Raw genomic sequence first — 16,547 nt, 5'->3', positions numbered from 1 at the left:
TTGCTTCTAATCCTAGAGATCCTTGTCTGGGTACCAGCACCCAAGTGCTCCAGGCGGTTTGGCTGCAGAGAGCCATAAGCTGGCTGGGAGAGGGCACACCAACACACCCCTGTGTCTGCTGCTCATCTTGCCAGAAATCCTGCTCTCAAAGTCCTTCTTGAACAGGAATCCAGCTGTTATGCAGAAAATGCCAACAGTTCCATGCTCCAACAAGAATTAGGAAGTCTTTTAAACCAGCAGAGTTAAAAAAATAGATGGAGATGAGAAATGTTTCCTTGTACAGCTGTGGAGAGGTTCTCTGCGGGTTTCTGAGCTTCCTCAAGTGTCCTGTTGTTCCCCACATACAAGTCAGAAACTGAGTAAACTCACTGTACGTGTCTCCCCAGTGTACCAGCTCTGTTTTCTGCAGTGGTTCCCATTTGTAAGAAAGCTGGGAGGCATTCCTTTCTAGGGGCACACCTGCTACACTAAATCCCATCTTACTTCATTGACTGTTAGTAGTGTTTTCATGATATATTGGCTTTCAGAGAAGTGCAATCTTAAATAAGTGTCAGAAGGTTGTTCTGCTTAAAGCCTTTTAGATGATCATTAGACAGTTCAAGCCTGTGGTTGACACCAAGCAGTTTTTCGCTGGTGCTGACCAAGATGTGCTAACTCTAGGAGAGGCAGAGCTTTACTACAGAATCGTAGGTTATGTTAGAAGTACTTAAAAGATACAGAATTTTACTTGTCTGTATTAACTATCTTAAATATACGTTTTCCCAGAAACCACTGAAGTTTCAAAAGGTGGATGCTGTGGCGAAGGGGGTCAGATTACAGCCTTACTTCCAGGCAATGACAAATACTTCCTAGGTGACTTAAGGCAAGTCACTCAATTTATGTTTTCTCATCTGTAAGGAATTAGAATCATAAATCAACCAACAGTGTTCTACTATGATATCCACTGTGATAAGGCCATATAACTTTAGATAAACGAAAGTTTACTTTTATTTGCTGCTCAAGAGATAAAAGAAAGCAGTATAGCAACTGTTCAAGAAGAAATCCAAAGTTTCTGTAATCTCTTCTGAAGTTCTTTTTTCACTGAAGCGGTTAACAAGGCTTGGATGTAGTGTATTCTAATGTGCATAATTTAGCTGAACACTTTAAATTCTTTTAGTTACATGGGTCCCATCTGTCTGTTTTTGTTTTACTTTTTTTTTCCACTGCTGAGCTCCATAATTGTTCCTTTTAGCCACAGTTACCTAAGGTCAGGCTGTACCTTGCTAAAGAGCCGAACTGCAAACAAGGCTAGCTAAATCACGTGTCTCCAGCCTGTTCCTGTTATTAATCCTCCCAAGTTCTGGGCCTAGCACTTGGCAGAGCAACAAAAGTAAACTTTTTGTCAGAAGTTCACATTCTCCTGCAGTGGAGGATGAGCTGGGTAATTCCTGCCTTTTTTTAAGGCTGTAGTATGGGAGCTACCTCCGATTTATTTCAATAATGCAGGGGGCACAGACAACTGTATTTAAAAAGACCAGTGCTTGTGCAATGTGAATTCAGTCTGATAAAATTCTGTTTCTGTTCCCAAAATGTCTTTCGGAGTGCTTTCATTAGTAAATATGCTGTCATTGTAACAAATATGATGCTGGCTTTAAACTGATGAGAAAATGGCCAAAGTACGTGCAGTTTATACTCTGACAGGAAGCCAGTCTGGGTATTTAGGTTTTGTCTGAAATCTACAGCACTACAAAGAGTTTTTATTCCTGCATCAGTCTCTGTCTAGCAAGGTCCCTGCTTAATTTACTTTCTCTTCCTCTTAAAATTTTCACAGTCTTCATCTCTGCTTCAGTTCTTTGTCTGTTAAGTTCATTGCGTGGGAGCAGGCACAGCAAATTCAGAAAATCCAATTGGAAAGGTTGATATACTTTGTCCCCAGAGCCTCCGGGCAGCCCAGGGGAGCCCAGGCGCTGCCAGCACAACCCTGTGCCAATACAAGGATCTAACATAAAATGCTATGCTGGGATAAATGTGGGATAAATATTCCCTAATTAGGGCAGCTCAAATAGCAGCATCAGATAAATGCCTCAGATGGGAAAGTATAATTGTAATTCTTAACGTGCTGATGTTATCAATAGGTCACTATATTAAGATAATAAAAAATGTCATGTGGCAAAATGGTGAGAAAAGTTAAAATAAAAAAACAAGATAAAAGTAGAGATCCTAAAAAGGAAGAAAACCAGCTGCCCTCATTGTTGAGTGTTTATGTATTCGTCATATAGGTCAATATTTACGTACATGTGGGAAAGTGCTTACAAAATATTTTCGATTAATAGCCTAATACTTCTGAGACATGAGGTGAGGAGTTACTTGGCATGCTTTGGGATGGCTTGGTGTGTTCAGGCATCCCCAGGAGTCGCTGTGAGAGCATGCAATCTATTCTGCTTGGTACCAGAGCAGTATAGCCGTGCAGCCCAACTGCATCTTGCTGTAATCAACTGTTGAATATGAATTAGTGGCATCCACAAAAAGTCCAATATAAAGCAGAAATGATTAGTGTTTGACAGAGAAGAAGGAGAATTCAAAGAATGCTTCTGCTGTGGGCTGGAGATCATAATGATGTCCACACACCTGAAGAGCAACATCTAAAGGCAGCCTGGTTGCTTAGAAATAGCTAAACTACATTATCACCTGCAATGACATTGAAGTATAATTTCCAAGACTGTATCCCTAGCAGATTGTCCTAAACGATTCTGGGACATTTAGCACGTCCATCTTTTCCTCTAATGGGCAAATTTTTTAGGACTAACAGGAAGCTTTTAAAAATGTGGCTAATGCTGTGTTAAGATGAGTGTTGCAGCATTGTGCTAATGTACAAGGAGCTGAAACTAAAGGCAGTGAGCAAAAGTGAAGGTGGCTCATCTAATGGAGTTCTCTGTACTAATGAAAATGCAACACTACCAATAAACAGCCAAATAAAGAAAAGCAAATCTGATTTAAAATTATCTCAGTTTGCCTAAGTGCCATGTCATGACCACAAAGGAGACCTTCAAGAGGGATTCTGGGTACTAACCTCACTGCATTGGAGATACGAAATCAGCAGGTATGAAAAAGTCTGAGTTTTCTTGGAAAACAATCTTGTGGTGAAAAAGTGTCTCCTTCTGTTTGACCAGCACTAAAAGCCTGTGACTGAGGCTTGAATCAACAAGCTATTAAGGGCTGCAGTGAGGTGATGCCACTGTGCCGCTCTCATGAGGAGCCCTGAGCTCCCCCCGGCGTAGCTGCCCACCCTGCACTGGGTGCCCTGGCAGCCCTGGCCCTGCTGCAGGGCAGAGCCGGCGGTTCACAGGGTCCTTTCTGTCCCAGAGAGTCACCTTTTGGTGATACTTCATTTCTGTCTTCCACGCTTTAAGGAACGGCCAACGCAGCTAGCCAGCAAAGGAATAAACAACAATGTGTTTTACAAAGCATATGCAATCAAAGGATCTGCTTCCTCTTATCTAAACCTGTGGGCCGGTGATTTCTATTTGAGTGTAATTCATGCAGTGATGGATATCTCTATCACTATAGTGCCTTTTTTCCATTCTTAAATGTGCAGCAACTTGTGCTGCCAGTCGGGAAAATTTTGCGTTTCTCTGGTTTGTTTTGTAAAAGCAGCATCTGCATGAAAGAAATCGATGTGTTATACTTAACATGTACACCTACAGTCTCTCTCCAAGCACAGCACTTCCAAACAGCCCTTGTATACTAACTTTTTCCTGTTATTTAGCTCATAATGTTAATAAAAACTTGAACGGAAAGGCTATGAGGGATGGAATTTGCTATATTGCCTTTTTCTTCTTTAATTTGTTTTTCTTTTTGATCATCTGTTACATAATCAGTGAAATACCTCGCAGCTGGATGCATAGTTTCAGCGGTGCGATGCCTCCAGCTTTTTTTGGTAAATGAGCAAGCCCTTTAAAAATCAGAAGTGAAATACTGTTTGGGAATGAGGCCTGGTCCTGCATCCTGTCATTGCTGCTGATCCAAGGTAGGAGGAAAATCGGGCCTGAGCTCCTGCCTAGACACTAAATTAATTGTGGGTGTGAGAGACCTGTTAATGTCTCTTCTCTCTCCATCTCCTCGGGGTGTTTGGTAGAGAGCTGAATGGCACCTTGCTTAGTCAGTGGCAGGTATGAGTTCAGGCTAATCTGCTGCTGTTCTTTGGGGAAACCTGCAAGAGAGGGCAAGTGTTTCCCAATGTCCCCTTCCTAGAGGTCCCCCCTGAATTGGGGAGAGTGAGCGGGGGCAGAGGCCCCAGGAAGGTTTGCCCACCTGTGCATGATGTATGGGCTAGACAGGGCACCGCCTGAAAAGTGAGCAAGTAAGATGGCAACTCCGGGTGCAGCAAGTGGGGAATAACACCCCACGCTAACCATAAACAAGCGTCTGGGTAACCAGCAACAGCTGAGTGCCACACAGCTGCAATTGCTGCCTGCCTCTGTGCAGCACAGGTCTCTGTGCAGCACAGGTCTCTGTGCACTCTCAACCAGCTGAGAGTAAGCTGAATTTAGACTGTTACCTGTTGTAGTGTTTTTCTTGAGTACCTGTGTTTCTCCCCAGTGGAAAACTGATTTTGCTTGGATTTGCTGTTCCTGCTGAGAACAACCATGGGTGTGTTTGGAGAAAGCTTTTGTAGTGAGGTTATTTCAAGCATTTTAGTAAGCATCTTACGTAGTAGACATACTTTCTTTTTCCTTCTCACTTTACTCCTCTCTCTCAAGAGGCCCACATGGCTTTTCTCATGTGAATCTGTGAAATGGACAGCTACTAACTTAGTTTCCTTTTAAAAGGATACTTGCTTTAGGTCAGATTTTGAAGCTCTCAGGACTCTGAGCTCTTGCTGAAAAAGTGGTTATTTCTTTTGGTGCCCATGACTGTCAAAAGGAAGATGTGATTTTTAGGTGTTTATACTGGCTGACCAAGAGGGAAATGGTCTGCACGCGGGTCTAAAGAGATGTCATGTGTATGGGGTGACCTTCTCAAATGACTCTGATGCTTGCCTAACGAACTCCTGAGAGTGCAAGCAGATGAACAAATGTTTACTTGTTTTGTCCAATTTGGTATACTTGTTGTGGCAGTGAATTTAAGAGTGATTGTTCTGGCTTGGTTATTTTAATTCTTTGTAAGGCTAATGTGTGTACTGGTTTCCCCTGAAACTCCCCCAAACCAGAAATATAAACCAGATTTGGGCTGTGGGAAAAGGTGCGTTTAGCACTTGGGGCATGAGAGAGATAAGGGAAGGAGTGGCACTGCTCTTGGTTATCTGTGGCCACCGAAGTGTGAGGTCTCGTTTCTGCAAAGGTATAGGAGGCAGAGAACTGTGCCCTGGAGTGGAGGTATATCAGGGAGACAAAGCACCACATCTTATTTCAAGTGAGAGGAGATTAAAAAGCCTCTGGACTGAGCATGAGGAGCCCACCAACATGGGCACAGTAAGTGCAGACCCAGGAGGTGTTGCCAGGGCGGATATAAACCATGAGATCAGCCTTCCCCAGTTCGTCAGATCACCCCCTGCCCCATCTGTTTGAAAGTCTCTCAGGAGTTTAAAGGACATGTTTTAGAACTATTTTGCAGCTCCATTCCTGAACCATTTTGGTGAAAATTTTTTTATAGCGCTTGCTATTGTGACTGTGTTACAGAGCCTGTCAACCCCTGCAGCACCCAGCTGTGCTGGCTGTAACCATAATTCACAGAAACTGCCAAGTGCTGTTCTGCTTAATATGACAGATTCTTCCGTGATAGCTGTGCTACAGCCAGCCCTGGCAAGCATGTTGGGAAGGATGGTGCCCATGTGGGTAAGATTTATGTTTGTTAGGGCTCTGGTGAGTGAGCCTGCAAGGGCTGCCTTCCCCTTTTCAAAAACTCGGAAGATTTATCTCCCCAACACATCCTGAATCTCTTTCCCTCTTTTTTTTTTTTTTTTCTAATAGCTATCCCCAGAAAACTTACATGGTCTGGTTTCTCCACCTGCCCTCAGTGTGGTTTCTCCTTATCTCTTCCCCAAATTGTCATCTCCTCTTGCAATTCTTGTGGTATTGCTTTTCCTGCTGCTCAGCTGCATGTGCAGACAGCTGTAAAATGGAGTTTACAAGACTCATGATCTATGAGCGCTGTGCCATGGCACCGCAGAGGTCGGATTCTTGTACATTCCTCCTCACAGCTGTCTGCACGCAGAGCTGCTTGCAGGCAAGTGGCAGGGAATGCAACTTCCCTGATGGGAGCTTACAGAAATAAGAATACAGTTGGAAAAATAGTATGAATCATGAATGAAACATTACTCACAGAGCCTGATTGCAATGTAAGAACTGGATGTGAAGCATTCCTGGAAAAAGGGGTGCATTTGGAGAGAGTAATAAATTGCACAACCATCTCTGGGTTATCTGTTTGATGGTAAGGTATGCTTCTCTTGGTTGCTTAAGGGTTCAGCTTCTTGCATATGTAAGGTTACTGCCTTGCTCCACAGGAAGACCTAATATCAGGGAAGGATTGTACATAGTTGGATATGACTGAGTGTATTTAAAGGTATTGGTTTGGCCCAAGGAAAGGAAATGCACATGAGAATACAGCTAACAAGTATTCAGATGAGGTCCGGTTCCCTGTCTTATATTCAGACATGTTTGTAGCATGAATTTTTCAGATGTTTGAGTGACCTAGGAACATAAATCTCACAGCCAGTACATGGGATTTTTTGCTATTGTGAATGTATAATAAATTACTGCTGAGTACGACCATGGATGATGGATCTGTTCCTTAAATAATAAATTCAGCTGCTGTGAAAGCTGTCTATTTTGCAGGTGTACAGCCTGTCTTAAAGAGGAATTTTAGAGAGTTTTTCAGCTCCTGCTGCTGCCGTACTGCAGGGATGAGTTTCTAGCTCTGTATTTTGTTGTTCACTTTGCCACTCTTATTCCATCTGTCTCTGGGAAAGGTTAAGGAGGCTGGCCCAGGATGGAAGGCTACTGGTCACTAGCACTGCTGGTTAACCAGGAGCAAGTAAGAAAGCAGCTGCCGGTCAGGAGGCAGTGGGGACCTGGGCGAGGGGAGATGGGGAGAGAGTCAGGGAGAGGTTTTGAAAAGCCTGTCTTGAGTGAGTCTTCCCTCATTAGTCTGGACTGATCTTTTAGCTGCTGGGGTAGGCTGACAAAGACTAAGAGCTTGTCCTTCTAGCTTTGATGACCAAAGAAAACCGACTTATTGATGGAGGAGCCAGGTTGCTTGTTTCTTTTACTGATTTTTCTTTTGCTTTCTCTTACTGGATACAGGCAGGCCACAATGTGATACAGGGGTTATGGCATTAGGAACCAATTTATGAGTCTGAAGGATCCTGAGGCTGGGGTCACTCTTGGGCTGGGCCAGAGGCTGGCTAGCTAAGAGGGGGGATCCAATACCCTAGTGAAGCAGAGGGACAACAGGCAGCAAGGCCTGTAGGGTGTAAGAATTGGGTATACTACTCCACCTAAGCAGGATCAGTTTTCTAGAAGGACCAGTTCTCATCCTTGGTTTAGTAAATCACAGACTGAAAGGGTTGTGTACTAAATGAATGTAAGTTAGCTTAAAAATACTTAGGAAGAGAGAAGGGAAAATTCTCCAAGAGGGGAACAACTAATTCTCTATGGTCACAGCTGGCTGCATGGCACTGTGTATCCAGATAGATAATCCTGCTTGGGAAGCACAGGATAATTATAGGGGAGTGGGTGGGGACGACAGTGCTTTGTTCCTCCCTTCCCCACAAATTTTTGGCTGACTCGAGGCGAGGCCAGACGGTGGGAGCTGTTGCTTTGGCAGCAGCAGCTCACAGAGCACTCCTCCTTCCCGCTGAGCTCTGGGGTTGGCACTGCCAGAGCAGCTGGGTGTTACAGTGCAGCCTCCTGCATCCCATGGGTGCTGCATTCCCCGGGCTGTGTAGGGCTCCCGGGCTCAGGGATTGGAAAGACAAGGTTTAGGTGGTGGTCTCCTCTAGGTGGTGAGGACTTGGGCACTTGGGAAGAGAGGACTGGGAGGGAGAGGAAAACCTGTGAGACTTTAAGATAGTGGTAAGGACTCTGTAATCTGCTCTGGCCCCAGATCAGTCCAAGGATCTGTACCCACAGTGCCTAGAGAGATCAGCAATGCTGTGGATGTCAGTCTCATCAGCCCCCAGATCCAGAGTCAGCTTCCTCTGCAGCAGAGGAGATGCAGGGAGACTGTGCTTTCACCCCTTTTCCCTGCATATGCCTTGCTCCACTGAAGTCAGGCTTCAGCTAAGGCTGCTGTGCGCCAGCAGCATCAGAAGCCCCATGTCCAGTCATTGATGTTGGGTGACAGAGAGATCTGGTCACCTTTGCTCTGCACCTGCTATGCAAGCAGGTGCTGCTCTTGGGTGATTTGGGGAGAGCCTACAAAAAACAAAGTAGAGAAGGTATATTGCTGGAGGATACTTGAGAAGTGTTGGACAGATGGACAATTGTGAAAACAGAAAAAATGGGGGGCTGTTGTGGGAGATTTAAGGGGGCTGACTGAGCTTTTGGGAGATCATGGAGGTGAGAATTGCTTCGGGGCTGGGTGAAGGATTTTGATCTGATAGGGGGAAATGGCAAGAGAAAGCAGATGACAAAAGGGGTACTTAGGAAACAAAAGGATCTGAGGAAAATGTAGGAAGAAACAGGAGAGACTAATACATACAAGAAAGGGAGACAAATCTTTAGGATAGGATGGGGCTAGGAAAGAGCCTTCCACATTGTGGGACAGCAAAGAGGTAATCAAAGTGGAAAGGAGGTACAGTGAAGGGGGGTACATTTTTCTCCCAGAAATAGTGTCTATCCTGCTGATTACTACAGTTGCAAAAGCCATTTTGACACCAGTTATGACAATGAAGCTTGTACATACGTGAAGTATCTGAGCTTTAGACTTGAATGTCTTTGGTGCTAGGGTTGAAAAAGTTGCTGACTTAGACTGTCTTGAAGGCCCTGATTTCCAAGTGGTACAGACAATTGTCTGTGTTCTGCAATTGCAATTATGCAACAACAGCAAGCCAGACAGCCCGCTAGGCCTTCAGACCGGCGCTTCTGTCGATTGCTTTGGGGTTTTTCAGGACATCAGGAAAGTGATGCAGAAAACAAACCCATTGTACACCTGTATATTCCAGGAGCTGGGGATGATCTATCTCAGGACAAATTTTACACTTGTCTTGTGTCATCTGAAAATGCCCAGTTCCAGGGTACCTGTCACTTATACTCAAACACGCAGATGTACCCTGGCCTGCTCATGGGGTGTAATGCTGATATTAACTTGTGGCTAAGGCAGGATATGGTCCCTGTTTTCTCTTCTGGAGTATCTTGGGGCTGGAGCGACAACCTCTGTCACAGCTTGCATGTGTCAGTAGTTAGCAGCATAGAGTCGATTCAGCTGTTTGTGTGCTGGCACATTTTTCACAGTTCCACCTCCTCCCCACTGCCTCCTTCGCTGGCCTAGAGACCAGCAGGATTGCCTAACTTTTCAGAAGGCCAAAAGACACAGTTGGAACATACAGCTGACCTGGGGGGAGAAGCAATTAAAGCCACATAGAGTAATCTCATATCAAGATTGCTGCCTTGTGCTCACAGGACTGCAGGCACGCTTGCTCTGCCATTGCTGAATAAACATTTTTTCAAAGCACCCTGATATTTGTTGTTCATGCAGGTGTCAGTCCATCATTTCTCCTGCGTAATTCTGCCTGTCAGTGTCTTAGGTACTGAAATATTACCAGAATTGGATTTTGGCACCAAACTTTTTCTCTGGGACTTCATAGGCATTTTTGTGCGACTGAACAGGAGTGAATTGTCCCAGTGCTCATGCACAAACTCCTATAATGTGCACTGGGAAATGGTCAAGAGCTGTGTGAAATGGATGCATACTGCTGATACATCCTCATGCACAAACTCCTATAATGTGCACTGGGAAATGGTCAAGAGCTGTGTGAAATGGATGCATACTGCTGATACATCAAGGAGAAGTGCTTTTGCTTATGGAAATCTGGGGGGAGATAGCAGAGATGGGGAGCAGTGGAGGAGATCTGGGAGTCAGTGTGCTGTTCAGTCTTTTGTCAAAAAACGCAAGATCCAATGTAATTTGTCCATGAGATGGATGGAGAAATGGCTGAATACTGTAATTTTAAATCCTTTTAAAATTTTAAGCTTATGTATTTATTCTCTAAATACTTTGATCTTCCACAGCACCCACTTGCCTACAGACCAAGCTGATAACAATCATTCCAAGCTCTTTACTAGGCTGCTTTCTTATTCTGCAGTCCTGAATGAAATTCAACCTTATTCTCCATAAATAACCTTTCTCATTCCCCAGCTGTCTCCTAGAGCTAGTTCTTTTCTGACCTCTCACTTACTGACTCTGTACTGACCTTGCGCTTCCCCCACAGCCCTAATCTGCCAGTGTCTACACTCCTATTCTTCCTCTGCTCTTTTGCACTATTTCTTTTTTTTTTGAATAATAGGGCCCACCATTTCCTGAGCTGCACTTCAGCAAATAAGCCTGAACAAGCCCCTTTATCCACAGAGTTCATACAGCGTAGTGACAAATGACTACCATTGGCAATGATTTTGATGTTTTCACTTCTGCTGTCTTTTTATTGGCAACAAAAACCAGCACCAATGTTTTCAAATTGAAGAGAAACAAGCCAGTGTCTTGTTCAAATAGAAATTTTTGTCTTTAGTTGGATTTTCATCAGCGTAGTAACAACTCTAGTGATTTCTCAGTGGCTTTTATTAAACTCCTAAGGGATTATTCAGGCATTCTGTGCTCACCTCATCCTCTTATTCAAGGCAGTGTGAATTCTCATCTGAAAAACTTGCAAGTGGGGGCTTTTTTTGTTTTTGTTTGAAGTTAGGCCGTAGATTGAAATAATCAGAAATAATCTGCCTAGGGTTAGTGTGGAAAAACTTTTGAAAAAAGGCAAAGAGGTCATGCATGTCATATCTGCATGTACGCTTTGTTGTTTTGTCATGCTGTTATTATATAACATTGAACAAAGCATTTCTCCCTGCTCAGTATTTGTTTGTGTGTCATTTGGATAAACTGAAGTATTGGTTGAATGAGAATTTGTTTGCCTCCAAAATGGAAAGCAGAGATGGTTTTAATATTGATTTTTTTTTTTTAAATGACACTGTGAAATGTACATTTTGTCTTTGTGTAGGTGCAAATCAAACCCATTCATTTTAGAAAGTAGAAAGCTTAACTCTAGGTGTCAGCACTGCAAACTGAATGTGGAGCTCTGAAAATGAAGTTTTGCTGTCTCTGACTCCTCCTATGCCACCAGAAATAAAGTGCTGTCAGCAGTTTTGCTGACATTAAGGCTGAAGGAGAGCCCACACTTGTGGTTAATGGCACAAGTAGGAATTGCAGCATTCTCTTCTTACTCAGCCTCTTTCTAGCTGCTCTTAAGTGTGTTCTTATTAATGGGATCTAGTAAATAACATTTAACATAAAGAAAAGAATGAGGACAAGATCCTTCTCCAAACAGTGCCCACTGTTTAAAGCAGGTATGTTAAGCCTTTCCCTTCATTTATTGTTAAGTGCTTATCTTAAGTGGGCGTGCAAAGTGATGAGAGAGCACAGGAAGCCAGTGTCTTTTGCTGGTTCTAACAGGCTGTATAGGTCAGCTAAATTAATGGGGTGAACGAAGTTTATGTGACTATTGCTTATACTTGGAACTGCACAGTAGCAGAGAGATCGGGGAAGGAAAGACTAGATTTTCTAGCCTTTAACGCTAGCAATTATGAGAAGTAAATAAAAGCATTTTGACAGTGCAAGTACTGTGGTTATCCCGAAAAATGACATTTCTCAAAAGCACTGACTTTTGGCTTTGCATCTCCTATCCTTGTAAGGTGCTCAAGTGATGCTGTTAGGTATATGAATGAAGAGCTACTTTTTGCCATTCTTGCTGTCATAGTCATCAGTTACTTGCATATTTTGCTTTTAATTATGACCTGATGGCATTTGTCGCGTAGTTAAGGTACTGTTCAAAGGTTGACTGTTCTGAATGCACAGAAGTGCTCACGCTGAATTGGCTTCTTCTGAAACAGTGTGATTCTGACAGGGGAGCACAAAAGCATTCATGATACAAATTTGGAGTAATTTAAGTAGTTTTCTCCTGTGATACATCAATTTTCCTGCTCAGATGCTGGAGCTTATTGACAAAAGTCATGGTTTTCTCCATGCTCCTAAATCTAAAATTTGATCTGGCCTTCCCTAAACGGCTCTCACCTCTGAGCTGTTCCTCAGCTAGTGAAAACAGGCAGTACCTTGGAGAGGCACCCCTGCGAGTCACTGAGAGTGAAGGTTGGCAGAGCTACAAAGGACATAGTGAGGAAAGTGAAAGGCATGTGCGGAACACGAACGGGGCTCTTACGAGCCCATTGGGTTGCATGTGCGTTGTGGTAGAGTAAGGTGTCGTACGTCTGCTGTTGAAGCTGAGCTGGTACTTCTGAAACACGTATTGTCCATAGCAGCAACTTGTCTTGCACTGGACATGGCGTTTTAAACAGCTTTAAGTACTCTTTCTCTCTTGAAGTATGTACAGACATCTAGTCTTGCAACACATCTACAGGATATGGAAGTATAGTTACTGCCATATGATACAGAAACAGAAGTTTGTTTTACACACATGTCACAGAAGAATTCTGCCCGCAGTTCATTTTCCAAGCCCTAGGGTCTGGCTCTACCCAAGTAGCACCATCCGTCCTTTTCACAGTCTTTGCTTTCAAAAATATTTTCAAAGAAATTGGCATGGCCAGAGTTGAAAAGGAAGATGATGGGAAACAACAACGGAGTCCGGGCTGTGGCTGTTTTCCAGTTCCTGAAGGACAGAACCCAGCGCCCTTACAGGGAAGCGAGTTGCTGGCTTTCCTAGGCAGGCCTACCGGGGTTACCCTTCGTACCGAGCATCTGCAGCAGCCGAGCTTCTCCTCCCGACACGTGATGCTGGGCCAAGAGTTCTACAGGTGGATTTTGTCGGTTTTTTTGTTGCCCCCCCCCCCCTTTTTTTTTTTTTAAATCAAGAGAAAGAAGCTAATTGCACCTGAAACGGTTGGGGCCGTACTACTGCGCCCCGGGAGGGGGTTCTGGCCCCCCCCCGCCTCGCGGCCCGCGGCACCGCCCAGGGCGGCCGGGCGCACGCGGAGCGGCGGTTTAAAGTTCGCTCGCTCGGGCGTAGCCGCGGCGCGGCGCGCCATTGGCCCCCGGCGGCTGATTTGCATTGACGCCAGAGCAGGCCGGAGGTCAGCGCCGGCGGGTGCTTTTATTGGCTCCGCCGCTGTCAAGCGCCGGGGCAGCGCGGGAGGGGCGGCCGCGGGGCGGGGCGGGGCGGCGGAGGGGGCCGCCGGCGCCGCCGCCGCTGCTGAGGAACATCAATAATAACAAGGTGAGCGCAGAGCGAGGGAAGGCGGCTGCGAGGAGAGAGGCATTTCCCCTGCTGCAAGGGACGCAGACGCCACGGCCCTGGGAATTAGAGCTCTCGCCGCTGCAACCCTTTCCGCCGCGATGGGACGCTAGGATCGTTTTCTTTCTACTTCTCGTTCTTCTTCATTTTTCCTCCTTTTTTTATTTTTTTTTGCATTTTCAATTTTTATTCCCCCCCCCGCCCCCCCTCGCCGTTTCGCATCATTTCTCTGGCCAGAAAATCCCCCCCAACATGGAGGCCCTTTGATGCCCCCGCCAGCGGAGCCGGCTCCTCCCGCGGCTCTGGGAAGCCCTCCGGGCCGTGCCCTGATTTTCCGAGGGCCGCCCCCGGCGCTCGGCCCGGGCGCTGAGGGGGGGCTCCCCGCCGCCCGGCCCGCTCCGGTCCCGCGGCGCTGAGCCGGCAGCCCGCGCCCCGCCGGGCGGGATGCCGCTGCGGCGGCCAGAAAGCCCCGCTGCCGCCTGACGGGGGGCTCTTCCTTCCTTCCGACGACGGGAACCTGAATGTCACCCCCGCGGCGGCCGCCCGCGACGGAGGCGGCGCGGGACGTGCCCAACGCGGCGTGAGGGGCGCAGCCGGCTCCTCGGGGCGGCGGGGCAATTTTCGGTTATTACTGTTTTTTGGGGTTTTTTTAAAATTTATTTATTTGGGCCCCCCAGCTCAACCCCAGAGCGCGCCCCGAAGCACACCCCCGGCACGGCACAGCGCAGCGCGGCGCCGACCGGGACCGGGAGGAGTGAGCGCTGCTTGGCGGGGAGCGCGGAAGACGAGGTGGGGAGCGGCCCCCGGCCCGGCCCGGCCCGTACCCGGGTTAATCGGTAACGCTGTGCAAACCCAGGTGGAAAATGCGCCGTGCTCCGGACTAGGAGGGAGGAGATGGTGCAGTGCCCCCAGCCGCTCTGAGCGCCTAGCCGAGAAGACGCTGGGGTGTGTGTGCGTGTCGTTCGGGGCTTGGGGGTTTTTTTGTTATTTTTGCCTTTGCTTTTTCCCCCCCCCTCCTTTTTCTTTTTTTTTCTTTTCCCCAGAAGGAAAGAAAACCCTACCAAGATTCTCAGATGGCTTAAAAAATTTAATAATAATCTGTGAAAACATGAAGTCGACCGGTTCTTGATTTCCCCCCTTCCCTCCCCTCCAGCTCCCCAGCCCACTGCTGAGATTGAGATAAAAGGACCCGTTTCCTGGAGGACGAGGAGAACAGACACGTTTCTGGTGGTGTAGAAGGGACCGATGGCAATGCTTCAGAGTGTAGCGGAGACGCAGGAAAAGAGATTCAACCTGTTAACAAAAAATTAAGCAGGGGGAAAATACCAACGGGAAGGAAAGAGAGAGAGAGAGAGAGATACACACATATATATATACAATTTAGAAGTATTCCCCAGGTGACCACAAAGCATGGGCTGTGCTCCAAGCATCCACATCTCTGACAGCAGAGTGGTCTATCACAGTAGCAAAGAGTCTGAGGAGTGCAATTCCCCTCACCAGACCAACACAACCATGTCTCAACAGCAGCAAGGCAACCCCGTCCCAGGATTATTCATTAAATCCTCCAACACATCCACTTATAAGGTGAGGACTAATTCCTCTAAGAAAGACAAGAGGGAGAACAGCCAGAGCATGGAGGCAGAGACCCAGACCAGCAGATCCAGTGTTAAGGTAAAAAGGGTGCTAAACGTAAGCACTGTTTCTCTCAGAACAGGAGTTGGCTGTAGCGGTTTAACCCAAGGAGTCTCCCTGCTGAAGCGATACGTTGCGGGGGATCTTTTCCTGACTTGAGCTGTTACTTTCGTTTATAAACTAATCAGTCTCATGAAACGACTTTATAGATGTACCCAAGCCTCCTTCTTCGTTTCACAAAACGAGTCTTCCTGATGCCGGGAAGGAGAGCGGTGTAATTGTCCTCGCCAGTCGTTAGAGCCAGGGGCACGGGTCTCGCTTCTGAACGCGGAGGGCCCGTCCGTCCGTCCGTGGAGGGACTCTGCCGTGCGTGGGAGCTGCACTGCCACTAACTCCTGCGTCTTACATGTTTGTTTGTGCTGGGTCGTCCACTGTTGCTGTTTGTGCTTGTCTTGTTTGGAAGAAGAGGCAAATCGCATTCTGAAGGATCTGCTAGCAGGGCTGATCAATTTGCATACCTCTTCCATTCAGAAAGTTGAAAGGAGAGCGACAGCGGTTTTTGCTCTGGGTACTGATTTACATTAACAACTTGTTGACCTTGTCTGTTGCTGCAAATAGGGTATTTTTTGGAGGTTTTTTTGCATGTGTGTTAGTGTGCATACTTTTGTGTAGAGATACAACACAAGGCTGTATGAAGTCGACAGGCACAGACTGAAAAAAATTGCAATTTGTGATTTTTTTTTTTTTTTTTAAGTGAGAGTGTTAGTGGTGCGGAGTGCTTGCTTATCTATTTACTTTCTGTTGACGGCCTGTTTGTTTATGGGTTGTACTTTAGGTCCTAATGCTATAGGGTTTGATTATTCCATATCTTTGCTTTCTTGGGGGAACTGTCTCTATTTTGTAAAAATAAGTAATTGCAAATAAAAAAAAAAAATCAAACTGTAGCAGCCCAGGCGATATTATATAACATGGCTGATCTGCTCTGGGTTGCCGTGATAAGAACTGAGATACACATGCCGTAAATATAAGATAAAGACTTGAGATGCAGGCAAGAACTAGGTAAATGTCAAGTGTTTTGTAGACTCGCAGAAACTCTAATGATTTGTAGTTTTCTTAGGATTTTTACATGCTCATTAAGACGGCTTCTAGAGTAGTGACCTGGAATAATTTTCTTCAGTACTGTGGGTGGTTTTCTTCAATTGTTTTCCTCCAGATTTAGTAGTCTCAGTTCATAGGGGTTTAAAAAAAGACTAGAAAATGAGAAGACACTTTGTAAGTAGCGAGTTGGAAGAGGAATTAACAATACCTAAGGCAGAACATGAAGCTGAATGGTGTTATACTAAACTAAATTTTTGTGTTAATAACACTGCACAGGAAACTGAACTTTATGGCCCTGTTCACATGTGATAGACATGCTTATGGCATATTTAACACGGTAACCACAGTAAGGAAACTTAAGTTGTTACCGGAATCCTGACGGTTGTTTTGC

General features: G+C 45.8%; 1 protein-coding gene across 6 annotated transcripts in view; it reads left to right on the top strand.

Annotated features, from left to right (window-relative positions):
* The window catches only part of PDE8A (phosphodiesterase 8A), a 160,337-nt gene that overhangs the window by 15,602 nt on the left and 128,188 nt on the right, over nt 1-16,547 (top strand). For 3 of the 6 annotated variants that reach the window (XM_052807817.1, XM_052807815.1, XM_052807818.1), the window contains exon 1: nt 14,103-15,097. The exons of 1 other annotated variant lie outside the window; for it this stretch is intronic. In XM_052807817.1, the coding sequence (XP_052663777.1) occupies nt 14,837-15,097 (261 nt within the window). In that variant the 5' untranslated portion in view covers nt 14,103-14,836. Of the gene's footprint in view, nt 1-13,345; nt 13,409-14,102; nt 15,098-16,547 lie in introns of those variants that run through there. 2 more of the 6 variants (XM_052807816.1, XM_052807820.1) reach the window with 2 other exon arrangements.

Source organism: Harpia harpyja, chromosome 14 (genome assembly GCF_026419915.1).
Source record: "Harpia harpyja isolate bHarHar1 chromosome 14, bHarHar1 primary haplotype, whole genome shotgun sequence".
In the NCBI taxonomy this organism is placed as follows: domain Eukaryota; kingdom Metazoa; phylum Chordata; class Aves; order Accipitriformes; family Accipitridae; genus Harpia; species Harpia harpyja.
Note: the sequence above shows the minus strand (reverse complement) of the source record. Positions and strands in the feature narration are given on the sequence as shown.